Consider the following 13,086-nt stretch of genomic DNA (forward strand, 5'->3'; position numbering starts at 1 on the left):
TATTTATTCAGAAGACTGTCTTTCCAAGATAGCCATGAGAATTCTGGGGCGGGGTCAAGGAATCAGAAGGATGACTTGCCCTCCGAAGTATTATAGAACTAGTGAGACTGGTGCCGAAGGAAGTCGCTCCCTAGATGAGAAAGTGTTGCGAGGACCTAAGGTCACCTGAGGATACAGCGTGTGGTATATGGTCAGTGGGGATGGGGCAGATCATTAAGAAGTTCTGTAATAGCTGACTAATCATTTGGGGGAGAAATTAAATCACAAACTTCACATCTTCCACCAAAATTAACTTCAAATAAACTAAAGATATAAATGTAAATAATTTTAAAAGTGCTAATAGAAAATATACATGAATGCCTTTAAAAAGTTGGATTTGAAAAACACATTAAGTGGGATTGGTAAATAGAATCCATGAGGGAAAAAATGACAGATTTGACTGCACAAAAAATTTTAATATTGGTATCACAATAACAAAACAAGATCAACAAAAACAAAAATGGAGAAATCAGCATATGGTCAAATAACAGGATAGTGGTACCTTTAGTATATAAACAGCTCTTACAAATTAAGGAAAACAGAAGCTCTATGATAGAAAAATAAGAAAGACATATACATAGATTTAAAAAAATGAGTGACCAACACATATAGGCAAAACTAAGGAGTAACTACAAATTACAGTGACAATAAGATACATTTTTCCTGCCCGAACTGGCAAAGATGAAAAAGATCAGCAGGAGGCATTACTGTTGAGTGTGTTCATTGATATACAACTTCTCCTAAGGGCTGACATGGTAGCAGAGGTATCAAAATCTTATATATATATTTTTAAAAAGCCTCTGACCCTGATTAATCAATCTTATTTCCAGGAATTTATCTTATGAAAGTAATTAAGCAAATTCACTGAAGATCTTCATTGTAGCAATTTTTTATTATAGCAAAAACTGGAAACAAACTTAAATACCTGTTAATAGAGAATTGGCTAAATTAGTCAAGGTACACATGCAATGAAATATTAAGCAATCTTTTTAAAAGGTTATATAGATATATCAATTAATCTAAACAGTGCTTATCATATTTGTAATTTCAAAAGTAACAAAAAGTGCATTTTTGTAAACATAGGCACACAGAAAAATATATTTTCCAGATGTACTTTGCTGAAGTGTCTAAAATGTTTTATGTTTTACTTTATCGGAACAGGCTATAATATTGCTCCCATTTGGGAAACCTGAGGTCTTGCTCCGGGGGTCCCTTTCTTCAGGAAGTTTCTCTTGACCCTCCTTTCCCCACTCCTGCCTCAGCCCTGTTCCCACTGTGAGATCATTCGTGGGTGACTGTGTTCACAGTTGGCCAACGAGTTCTTTAAGAGCCCATCACAGTCGACTGGTCATCAGTCCTCAGGGCCAGGCACATGCTAGGTGCTCAATATTAATGAAATGAAGGAATGAATGACCACTATTCATGTTTCCGTGAGTAATCAGAGAGGTGAACGGAATGGGGCCGACTAAAAGCTCCCGAGTCTGATCCTAAACGCCCAGAGCCGAAGAAGAGAAGAAAAATGCCTGGGAGTGGGAGTAGGATCTGGATTCCCATCTTCCTGGAGGCCCAGCAGCACTGTAACCCCGCGCACGTTGGGTCGCCACGCTGAACCTCAGAACCTCGGCGAACTCATCCTGAAACGCGGGACTTCACACCTCCCCCGAGGACTGCGTACCGAGCAAGACGCAATGACCAAGCGTTTAGCAGAGTAGTGGAACACAGTAGGCACTCAAAAATAGAAGTAAGTAGTTGGGCGATGAACAGCACTCTGCGCGTTTGTCCGAGCCTCAGATGCGCCCGAACAGAAGGACGTGGAGGTGGGAAGCTTCGCGACGCCGAGCGGCCGCCTCCCCTGCGCGAGCCCTACAGATGCTGGGGCTTGATCCGAAGGAGCTACCGCTGGGGCTCTGCGCTGGTGATCCTGCCCCGCTCTGCGAGTGGATGCCTTCGCTCCCCCCGCCTTCTGCAGGCTCCCCAGCCCACTCCTCCCGTGGGAGGGGGCGGGGGTGTCCAAGAGCCCAGGAGGAGCCTGGTCCTGCCCACGCGAGGGTAAAGGTTCCGCGACGGGCCTCAGGCCAAACATCAGTCCGCCGCGCCCAGCCCAACCCCGCGCCTGGAACCCGGCAGAATCTGAGCCTTGGGTAGGGACCTCCCAGGTACTCCTGGGTTCGAATTCTGCTCGGTCCGTACTAGTTAATAAGATGTGAGTCTGTTTTCTCACCTGTCAAGTGGGATCATAGGACTGGCCTCACAAAGGCGGAGGGTGGCGCGACTTAAACAAGACACTTTAAGGAAGCGCGAGGCGCAGGGCCCCTCGCAGGAAGAGCGCTTGTCCTAACCTAGGCCAAATCCGTGGCCTTGACACTGCCAAAGCCATTTTAGTAGGCTAGGGACGGGGACCGCAAAGCCGGCTGCGCTTCTCCCTGCCCATCTTGGGGTGCACGCGGCTGAGAGTCTTAATTAACGTGGAGTTGATAGATGGGAGGAAAATGTTGTCGTTGTGGGTCTGTATGTGTACAAGAGTGTGTATCCACGCGCGTGTTCGTGCGTACAAGAAAGTCTGTAGTTGTGCGGGAAACAACATGCTTGAGGCGGCCGGTGTAGACTCCTTCTCCCAAAGGCACCGCACCCCTTTTCTCCGCGCCCCCTTGGCGGTAAGGAGTTTCAGCCAAACTGACGGAATCTGGCTCGGCCTTGGGAGGAGTAGGGATGAGGGAGGGGGTGATTCCGTCCCGGAGCCACTGGTTTGGGGATAATTACTTTTAATGTCAGAAAGATTTAGTTTAATATCATCTCTATTAGGCTGCCGGGAGGGTAATTAAACGGGACGCGCCGCAGCCGGCAAACAGATGGCGTCTGCTTGCTCCGAGGCCGCGGGCAAACAGCGCAAAAGTCAACGCCTCCCGGGTCCCCCATCAGAGCCCCCGGCCTTGTTCCCACTCAGCGCCTTGGCGCCGCGCCTCCAGCCCCCTCTGCTCCTCAGCCCCCAAGCCCGGCCTCACCCAGGGTCTCCACCAGGTCCATTCGTTCGTGCCCCACCACTACCTGCACCGGGGAAGGTGAAGGGGAGTGGATTTTTGCAGCGCTGAGCGCTCGCCTGGGGCCCTCATCCTCTGGCACAGCAAAGGCGTCAGCAAATGAGTTTGAGCTAAGAGGCCCTGTGTGAGTGAGTGTGTATGTGTGTGATTGTGTGAAGACAACCTGCCCTCAGCCACCTCATTTGTCCCCAAGGTCTGGTTTTCTCTGCCCAGGGTCCAGCAACCCGGGGGCCCTGGAGTAGGGTTAAGTCCATGCGCCAGTGAGGGCCCCGGGACAGGAACATATGCTCCAGTCTGGGTGTTCATTCAGTCGCCCGAGGTGGGAGTCTGGACATCTGGGTGAGAGGTCACGTGCGGAGTGGAGGTCTCAGAATGAGGACATGCTTATGAGAATGCTATGAAGTCCATCAAACTTCCCGAAGGGGCCCTCTTGAGTGGAAGGGCAGCATCAGACATGCATATTGTGGGCGGATACTGCATGAAGGTGCGAGGGTGTGTCCAAGGCTTGTGTAGAATGAGGTCACAGGTGCAGATTGTGTGTCCAGCTGTGTGAAACTACCCTCTAGGTGTGTTTTAGGGGTATAGCCCCTCAAGCTAGGCACGATTTCCCCACCTCTGGCGGCTCAGTTCGGCCACCCCTTCTAGTCTGCTTCCCTCCGGAAAAGAAGCCCAAATCAGGACTAGCCGGGAGTGGCCTGTGGAGCTGTGAGTGCAGTGACCTCGAGAGTTACTCCCGCATCTGTCCATGACACATTCATTCACATGAGCCTGGGGGACTTCACGTCAGGACTTTGGGTACATAAAAAGAAAGGTGTGGGGTCCCAGGCCTGTTCGGCTGTGAACACAAGGCAACCTCGGTGGGCTGGGTTCTAGGATGTGCCCTCTCCACAGCCTAAGAAAATGAGGTTCCTTGTACATCAGTGGGAAAACAGGAGGCTGGACTCTAGGTTGCCGCAGGATCACTGGGACCACAGTGGGGGAATCTCACAGTGGCCGGGCCTCAAGTGTGAGGAGGGGCGTTTGGGGCAACACCCCACCTCCACCCCGGAAGCTAGGCAGATTTCTATTGTTCATTTTGCTTGGGGTTTAAAAGTGTCTCTGAAAACTTAGGGCAAGGCAGCTCTGGGGGGAGGTGCCTGGGCCCTAGCAGAGCCTGTCCTCTCTTCCCCACCCACTCCCCTGCCAGGGTGCAATTAACGCATAGATTTCTTTGACCTCATAACCTCAAGGTGTTGGAAGGTGGCGTCTGGGTCCTATGCTCCTGCGGGACTATTATTCCAGACTCACTCCCTTACCCGCACTCCATGCGGGCGACCCAACAGGAGCTGACCCCTTTCTCCCAAACATTCTCAGGCTCCGGCGAGTGAAATTTAATCGGAGCGATCAGCCAAGTCTCTACCACCATCTCAGGCTGTTAAGGTCGAGCTCGTCCCGCGCGGGCCGGGTCAACTTTCTGGAAGCACCCTGTGCGGCTCTTCCGCCTACCAGCCAGGCCTCCCAACCCCCGCCCCCCGCCCCCAGCCAAGGTGCTCAGATTGGCTTCCTGGGGGAATCTGCACGAGGTTCCGCGGTGCGCGGTGGAGCCCCGATTCTTTGCGCCTTCCTACCCCAATCCCCAGCCTCTAGCAGCAGAGCCGGCTGGGCTGGCAGCAGCAGACCTGCCAGGTGGAAGGGGCTACATCCCCAGGCCTCCGGCCGAGTCTGCCATGCCCAGTACAGCCGCGCCTCAGACGGAGCGGGCTAGAGCCCGGTGGCCCTGGAAGTTCGAAAGAGCAACGCGAAAACGCTTGGTCGGGAGTGGAGGGAGAACGACGGGAAAACTCATTTTTCTCATGAATTAAACGAATTTTCTTTACCCTGAAGGAGAGGGAGAAAGGTGGAGAATAAAAAAGGAGAGTGAGAGAAAATTAGAACGAGGAAAAGACAGAAGGAAAAAGCAAAGAGAATCATAGCTAAAGAAACCCGAGGCGATCCCGCCGGAGGACCACGGCATTAATTCCAGATGTTGCCATTGAAAAGGGAAACAAAATCCGAAACCTGTTACCTCTTCTGCGGACTAAACCGTTCCTCAGGGTCGTGACGTCAGGACGGGAGAGTAATGCAAAAGTTAAAACTCTTCCTGGGGGCCCGCGGCGACCTTGTCTCCGGACCAGAAGGACTGAGACTGGTGCGCGTCCTGCGTCCATGAGGATCTGGGGAAACAGGACAGTTTTTTACTTTCGCTTAAAAAAGAAAATCAAACTCTGAACTTAAAACAACGTGGAAAAGAATCCCACCACCACGGAAAATATATCTAGATGCTGCAGAAGTGGGGAAAGGAAAAGGCAAAATGGGGCAGAAGGACGGATTTAGGGGGGCGGGGAGAGGAAAGGAGATAGCGCACCGCTCCAGCGGGCGCCGACAGGAAGCGCAATCTCATTTCTCCTTTCCAGATCCTTTTTAAAAACGAAATTCCTCAAACCACACTTACCCTCCGTGATGCCTTGTCGTATCAGGACTTTTTAAATAGAGGAGGACCTGCGTTTTAAAGGCAGCAGGGGGGAAAAAACTGCCTCAACTACCCCACACGCATCGGATTCGGGAGCATGCCGAAACAGCCGGATGGAGGCAGGAAAAATCGTCCTGGCATTTATGCCACGAGTACCCTCCCTTCTCCACCCTTGCGCCCCCGTTCCACCCCCACCCCAACCGCGGTAATTGTCACCTGCCCCCATCCCGCCCCCGGTCGCCGGCGCTACTTGGGAAAGTTGGTCTTGCCAGGCGCCCCCGGCCAGTGGGAGCGGCGCAGCGGAGCCCGCGCCCCAGAAACCGAGGGGTTACACACGTCTACGTAGAGGCGCATCGGACACGGTAATTAAGAGCAATTCACACGCTCTCGGGCACACGGAAACTACTTGTCACGGTATTTTCAACGCTCCTCCTTGCCCACTTTTTTCCACTCCTTCCCTGGCGCGCCCCCTCCCCTCCCCTCCCCGAGGCACTCTGAGGAGCTTTTGGAGTTTCGAATCTTTCGGACACTGTAGAATGCGGGGCTCCCCGGGCGCGGGCCCGGCCAATCAGAGCGCCGTCTGCCTCCCCTGGCCAATGGCAGGCGCCACATTGTTGTCCAATTCTGTCTAATGGAGCCCTAAGGAGCAACAATAGAGCAGGCGAGCCGCTCATTGAGAGTCTGGCAGCGCCCGGCAACTGGGGCCCGGTTGTGCGCAGCTTTCGGCGCGCTCCGAGAGGGGACGCCGCGCGGCGAGGGCCGGGTCGAGGGTTCCAGCTAGCAGATCCCTAAACGGTCCCCTGGCTCCGATTTCCGACGGAAGGGTTGGACAGCGCAGCGTTCTGAGGGGGTCCGGAAGTTCGGACATGGTGACTGAAGGAGGGTGACGTGGTCAGATAAGGGGCCAGGGGGCAAGGGGAAGAGGCCGAGAGCGCCAGCGTCGCGAGCGGAGCTGGGAGGCGCGTGCAGCGCCAGCGGAGGAGGATCCCCCAGCCCACGGCAGGTAGTTGAGGGCCGCAGGGAGGGCAGGGGAGGCGGCCTGGCCTTCCGCCCCTGTCGATGAGGCCCCCGGGCCACTCCGGCCGTGGGGACTGCGCAGCTCGAGGGGCCTGAGGGAAGAGGCACCGCGCTTAGGGACGGGGTCCTGGATTCTTGAGCGGAAACCCCAGGATTCGGTCCCGGGCTCTGGCGGGGAACCGGGGACCCAGAGGAGGCCTCGGCGGAAGCTCAGAGTTGGGCCTGCTTGGGCCTTCTGTGCCGTGTCGCAGAGAGGACGCCTGTGTTCTCTCAGACCCAATTCCAGAGGCAAGTCTCATGCCTCGGTGCTGTCTGCTGGGCCGTTCAAGTCCCAGAAACCCAACTCCGGGGCCAGAACTCGGGAATCTGCTCCCGAGCGGGGTCCCACGGGGCCCCAGGATGGGGAGGGCGTGTCTGACGGCTCGATCCCTAAACCGGGAGGGGAGGGGAAGGCCGGGAATGCTGGTCAGCGAAAAGGATCTCCCTCCTAAAAAGCCTAACTTTTGCAAGATAATTTTTTCCTCCCCTGACTACTCCAGACTACAAGGCTAAAAACTGTGCCACAGGTTTACTCCATCCCCACCCCCAGCCTATGCCTGCGGGCTTTTTTTCCTGTACACGCCTCTCCCCCCCGTGTGGACCCCGGGTCCCAGACCCACATAACACCTGTTTCTCGCTGTTTTTCTCGCCCTTCAAGCTAATCTTTGGGCTGGGTTTGCCTATCCAAAGAGTTTCTTCTGCTGGATTTTCTCCTTAATCCTCCTTCCCAGGCCTTCTAAACTCAGCTCCACAATCATTTTCTCTCTTACTCTCTGGAGGCCTGTACCTCGGATCCTGGAGCCCCCACATTTCCTCGGGTCTCTGGGCCCCTTGGCCTAAATTTGCCCTGAGTTGTTTGTTTCACTTCACTTCCTAGAGCTGCTTCTTCTTCTTTTTCCTGATTTTTTGTCTCCAAATCTCCTGCTCCCACCAGCAAAAAAAAAAAAAAAAAAAAAAAAAAGAAAAGAAAAAAGAAAGAAAGAAAGAAAGAAAAAAGAAAAGAAAAAAAATCCCCCAGCCCAACCAGCTGAACTTTATGTCTCAACATCTCCCTCCTCTTCACCTTTCTCCTAAGCCAAATGTTTCCGCTGAGGTTTGTCCTGTTTTGCTCTTGGCATCAATCTAGTTGTTGGGTTAAAATTTTTCATCTAATCCGAGTCCCAACAAACAAACATTTTGCTCTACCTCGGTTAAGCTAAACTTTTGGATAATATATATATATTTTTTCAAACCCTCGTTGCATTCACCTGAACCAGTGACTTTCAAACTTTCTTTGTCTTTTAATTTTTTTTTCCAGCGGAACCCCTGATTCAAACGAAATCTTACACCCAGTGCATAAATCAGTCGTAAGAAGAAGAGCTCTGGTGGGAGTGGGGTGCGAGAGCTGGGCCTTACAAGGGGGCTCCAACGGCACCTCCTCCCAGCAATTTGGCAACCGCTAGCCAAACTTCCTCTGCCGCTGAAATGCCCCTGTCTAAGCTTGGATTTCTTTAGCTTAGCGCGCCGTGTACTCCTCACCGCAAGTTTCTCCCCTCTTCCCACGGTCTTCCACGCCAGGTTCTGCCATGGAACTGCGCTCCGAGCTGCCCAGCGTACCCGGCGCGGCGACGGCGGCGGCGACAGCGACCGGGCCGCCCGTGGCTTCGGTGGCGTCGGTGGCGGCGGCGGCGGCGGCCGCCGCTTCGCTACCGGTGAGCGTGGCGGGCGGCTTGCTGCGGGCGCCGCCGCTCTTGTTGCGGGCTGCGGAGAAGTACCCGCGGACGCCCAAGTGCGCGCGCTGCCGCAACCACGGCGTGGTGTCTGCGCTCAAGGGCCACAAGCGCTATTGCCGCTGGAAGGACTGCCTGTGCGCCAAGTGCACGCTCATCGCCGAGCGCCAGCGCGTCATGGCGGCGCAGGTGGCGCTGCGCAGGCAGCAGGCGCAGGAAGAGAACGAGGCGCGCGAGTTACAGCTGCTCTATGGCACGGCTGAGGGCCTGGCGCTGGCCGCCGCCAACGGCATCATCCCGCCCCGACCCGCCTACGAGGTCTTCGGCTCTGTGTGCGCCACCGACGGCGGCGGGCCGGGAGCCGGAGCGACCGCAGGGACCGGAGGCGGCGCGGCGGGCGCGGGGAGCTCAGGTGAGGAGAGGGGAGCAGGGATGGAGGGGGTCCAGAGGCGCGCGGCCCAAGGACTTGTCCCCGTACAGGATGAGTGGAATCCCATTCTCCAAACGCCCCAACTGTCCCAGCCTGATTTGGGACATGAACACACAAACTCGCCTTCCTCTCCTTTCTGAAGCATTTGCACTTTATTCCTTTCACCGCAGGCCCAAATGTAAACGCTTTCCCCTTATCACCTGTACCCAGACACCGGCAGGTCCCACCTTCCTCGCTGACCTCGCTGGGTCTTCTCCACAGCGCCGAAGCCCACGTGTTTCATCTTTTATTTCATTCTGCGCCTCTCTCTCCACACGCTGCGGTTCCTCGGCTCCTTCCCAACTCTCCAAAGAAATCCGACCCTCTCCGAGCCAACCCCCCACTCGCACCCCCACCCCAAGATTCGTTTTCTCGCGTTCCTAAGGGTCCGCGCTCAACCGCTCGCCTACTCTCTGCTCTTTTTCTAGCTTCTTTCCCCACTTGTCTCCCTTTTCTCAGCGTTCGCGCTCTCCGGCTTTTCTCGATCCCCTCTCCTCTTCCCCCTCTACTTCCTGTCTGGCCCCACCTAGACCTTTTCTGGGGAGGGTGGAAATAAGGCCGGGGTCCTGGGGTTGTGGGGAGCTCAGCTCCCAACTCGGGAGGGAAGAACTTCTTAGGTCTTAATTTGGGAAAGGATGGATTAGAAATAGAGGCTTTACTTTTGCCTGTAGAGAGGTTGGCGATCTTTTAGATGCCCAAGGCGCCTTCCCTTACAGGCTGCGCTGCCCAGGATGAGAGGCCACCCAGGGCTGGGTTGGCCCTTGGAATCACCTGGATGGAGTGAGGCCTTCTATACAGTGTGTGGTATGGGTGCAAGTTGTGTTGGCTCCTGTTTGAACCCTGGGCTAGGCACTTCTCCAGGGCAGGGCAGGACTAGGAAGGCTGAAGGTGTTGGGCAACAGATGTAGGAAGAGGGTCACTGGACACTGAGTTCACAGGGCACAGGTGGTTGGGTTTCTGGGTACGGAACAAGAGCCCTTTGGCAGCCGCGGGGGGGGGGGCGGGGAAGAGAGCCAGGGCTGTAGGGGCTCCGGGGAAGAATGATGGAGCAAAAAGAAAGAGGGGCACTGGAGCCGGGTGAATGAGAGTTGTGGGCTCAGAGGGAAAGGAAGCTGGGTTCTGAATGGCTGGGGTGCTGTGGGGTGCGGTCCTTTCCCTGCTAACCGCTCCTTACCTACCCTTTTTCTCCCTTCCCAGAGGCCAAGTTACAGAAGTTTGACCTATTCCCCAAGACGCTGCTTCAGGCAGGCCGCCCAGGCAGCCCGCAGCCGCCGCCGGGAAAGCCCTTATCACCCGACGGCGCGGACTCGGGTCCTGGGACATCGTCCCCAGAGGTGCGGCCGGGCTCTGGCTCAGAAAACGGCGACGGCGAGTCCTTTTCGGGGTCACCCCTGGCCCGGGCCTCCAAGGAGGCGGGCGGCAGCTGCCCGGGCAGCGCTGGCCCCGGAGGTGGCGGCGAGGAGGACAGCCCCGGATCCGCCAGCCCTCTGGGCTCAGAATCTGGTTCGGAGGCCGACAAAGAAGAGGCAGAGGCTATGCCCCCGCCAGGGCTGGGCGGAGGCCCGGGTCCACGACAGCGGACGCCGCTGGACATCTTGACCCGTGTCTTCCCGGGGCACCGGCGGGGCGTCCTGGAGCTGGTGTTGCAGGGCTGCGGCGGCGACGTGGTGCAGGCCATAGAGCAGGTGCTGAACCACCACCGCGGGGGCCTGGCCGCCAGCCTCGGCCCCGCCGCGCCCCCTGACAAAGCCGCGGTGGGGGCAGTAGCGGCAGCGGACGACTCGTGGCCAGGCCGCGTCGACGCCGCTGCCGCCGGGGGGCCTGGGCTGCCCTCACCGCTGCAGGCGGGCCCCGCCGCACCTCCGCATCACAGACCTTTGCTGGCCGGTGCCATGGCGCCCGGGGCGCTGGGCTCGCTGAGCAGCCGCTCGGCCTTCTCGCCGCTGCAGCCAAACGCCAGTCACTTCGGTGCCGACGCAGGCGCCTACCCGCTGGGCGCGCCCCTCGGCCTCAGCCCCCTGCGCCTGGCCTACTCGGCAGCGGCGGCGCACAGCCGCGGCCTGGCCTTCATGGCACCGTATTCCACCGCCGGCCTGGTGCCCACGCTCGGCTTCCGCCCGCCGATGGACTACGCCTTCAGCGACCTCATGCGCGACCGCTCGGCCGCCGCCGCTGCTGTGCACAAGGAGCCAACCTACGGTGGCGGCCTGTACGGGCCTATGGTCAATGGCGCCCCTGAGAAGCAGTAGGGCGAGGGGCCTGGCAGCCTGGCGGCCCCCAAACGGGGACCCCAGCCTTGTCCCCGCGGGCCGCCAGCCCCTCTTCGCTATCTGCGCCCTGGCTGGGGTCCTCTCGCTCCAAGGTGGTTTTGCGGTTTTGTTTTGGACGGTGGGTGGGGAGATCTGAGCCAAGGGGGGTAGCTTCAGAGGCAGATATTCTCGGAGGGGGTGCGCGACCCGATCCTTGTCCCCCAACCCCTCCTCATCAAGGCTCCCCAGCCCTTCAAAAGGAATTCTTGAAAATTCAGAGGCTGCAGCCGCTATCTCCTGCCTCTCCTGTTACTGTGCTCAACTCACCTGCCCACGCTCTCAAATGGATGGCAGGATAGTCTGAGAGTCTGTCTTCTATGTCTCCCCCTCCTTTAAAAATTTTTAAATATTCGCTCTAACAAATATAAATTTAGGATGTATAAATCTCTTGGCACTGAGTCGAGTCTTTGGGACACATATATATTGTTATCAATTGTAAAAAAAAAAAAAGGAAACAAGTTCTAAGGTGCACTTTCCTCGTTGCGGTATTTGTCGCTCTCTTTGTTGCTTATGCCGATAAGCATGGGTTTCCTTGGTGCAGTGTGAGTTTTTATATATGTATAAATCTATATATAAGCTATACATATATATACAAGCCAGTGTATAATGTTATAAAATGGAATTCTAAGTTATTAATTGTAACCTGTAGGTGACCTCGGTATTAACGTGAAAAATACTGAAAAACAAGCAAAAAACCGGACAAAATGGAAAAAAATTAGACTATGCCCTCATTGTACTTATCAGGTTTTATAGATTAAATATATTGTAAACTCGGGACGAATCCTGCCCACCCGCCCCTCTTGCCTGCGGCGGGTCTCTCCCTAAGGAGCGGTCAAGGTGCGCACTGAAGCAGGAACAGAGTGACATGTGACTGAGCCGGAATTGCCCGCCGGAGGGCCCATCCCCGCCACCCGCGACTCGCCAAACATCCCGGCCAAAGGGCCGGCAGCTGGAAACGCTGCTGCAGAGAATGGCTCACTTTGTGCTTTCCTTTGCATAGACATGAGCTAGAAATAAATGTTATTTTCTAAGAAAACAACGCCGAATCCCGCCCCGCGTCTCGGGCGGCCGGGCTGAAAAGGTCTGCATTTCTCGCTGGGGCCGAGGTGGCCAAGGAGAAGCTCGAGGAAGCTTCGGCGGGGGCTAAGACCCTCGGGGAGTGAGGGTCCGGGCGGCGGGGGGGTGGGGGGGGGGAGGACGCTTCCTGCAGCTCTGGGAGAGGCACACTCTCTACCCCGGAAGGAGCGGCGCCCGGCGCGCACGTGGGACTTGGCGTCCCTCCCACTCCCAGTTCCGGCGTGCGGGCTGCAGCGGGGTCGCCTGGCCAGTGTGCTCTCGGTCCCCCGACCGCGGGCGGAGCCTTCCCCCCAGTTCGGCGAGGCTTTCGACCGGGTTCCCCTGCTTCCCCAGGCGCAGATGTGGGCGTCCGCCGTGCGTCCTCCCTTCTCAGGTTTGGAACAAACCGCAGCCGAGGCGGCAGGTGGGGAGGGAAGGCTGCGAGTGTCTGCCCACAGAGGCCAGCGGCATGGGGGTTATTTGGTGTGTGTGTCGGGGGGCTGGTAGTGGGGTGCTGCCTTCACCCTAGGCGGTGTAATCCGAGAGGGACGGTGAGGACGCGCCTTCCAGCCCGACCTCACTCCGCACCCTTTTTACCTTCCCTCCTGGAGCCCAGCAGAGCAAATTAGCGGCTCCGGGGGCCGACCCCCTCCTTCGACCTCCCGGGTCCCCCCTGCTCCCGGCAGGGGGACTCCCCTTCTCCGAACGAGCGGGTGCCCCCTCCCCTAGGCTGGGCCGGCGACTTCCCAAGGTAAACTTCTGGGGCCGGCTCGAGTTCCGCCAGGCGGTGAAACTTAATAGCAGGACAAGAAAACGGTTTAATAAAGAAGGGCTTTATTAGGGAACTAATTTGATTGAGTTGCCTAATTCCACTTTAATTGGAAAGGGGTTTGGCTGTTTGGTTATAAAGTGCGAGGGTGAC

At 56.4% G+C, this 13,086-nt stretch overlaps 1 protein-coding gene across 2 annotated transcripts; it reads left to right on the top strand.

Moving 5' to 3' along the window:
* Window positions 1–6,100: 6,100 nt before the first annotated feature.
* On the top strand, window positions 6,101–11,544 carry DMRTA2 (DMRT like family A2). 2 transcript variants are annotated; one of them, XM_047792606.1, is made up of 3 exons: window positions 6,101–6,568; window positions 8,179–8,742; window positions 9,997–11,544. In XM_047792606.1, the coding sequence occupies exons 2-3, from the start codon at window positions 8,187–8,189 to the stop codon at window positions 11,046–11,048; spliced, it is 1,608 nt and encodes a 535-aa protein (XP_047648562.1). In that variant the 5' UTR covers window positions 6,101–6,568; window positions 8,179–8,186; the 3' UTR covers window positions 11,049–11,544. The 2 variants fall into 2 exon arrangements, with proteins under 2 accessions (XP_047648562.1, XP_047648563.1); XM_047792607.1 differs by having other exon boundaries at window positions 6,101–6,564.
* The last annotated feature ends 1,542 nt before the right edge of the window (window positions 11,545–13,086 follow it).

The sequence above is a fragment of the Phacochoerus africanus genome, chromosome 8 (genome assembly GCF_016906955.1).
Source record: "Phacochoerus africanus isolate WHEZ1 chromosome 8, ROS_Pafr_v1, whole genome shotgun sequence".
NCBI lineage: Eukaryota > Metazoa > Chordata > Mammalia > Artiodactyla > Suidae > Phacochoerus > Phacochoerus africanus.

Bases quoted from the DNA above. Each gene is read 5' to 3' on its own strand.
- DMRTA2 (XM_047792606.1), top strand. From the start codon at position 8,187: ATGGAACTGCGCTCCGAGCTGCCCAGCGTACCCGGCGCGGCGACGGCG. The intron at 8,743-9,996 runs GTGAGGAGAGGG...CTCCCTTCCCAG, and splicing joins GGCGGGCGCGGGGAGCTCAG to AGGCCAAGTTACAGAAGTTT.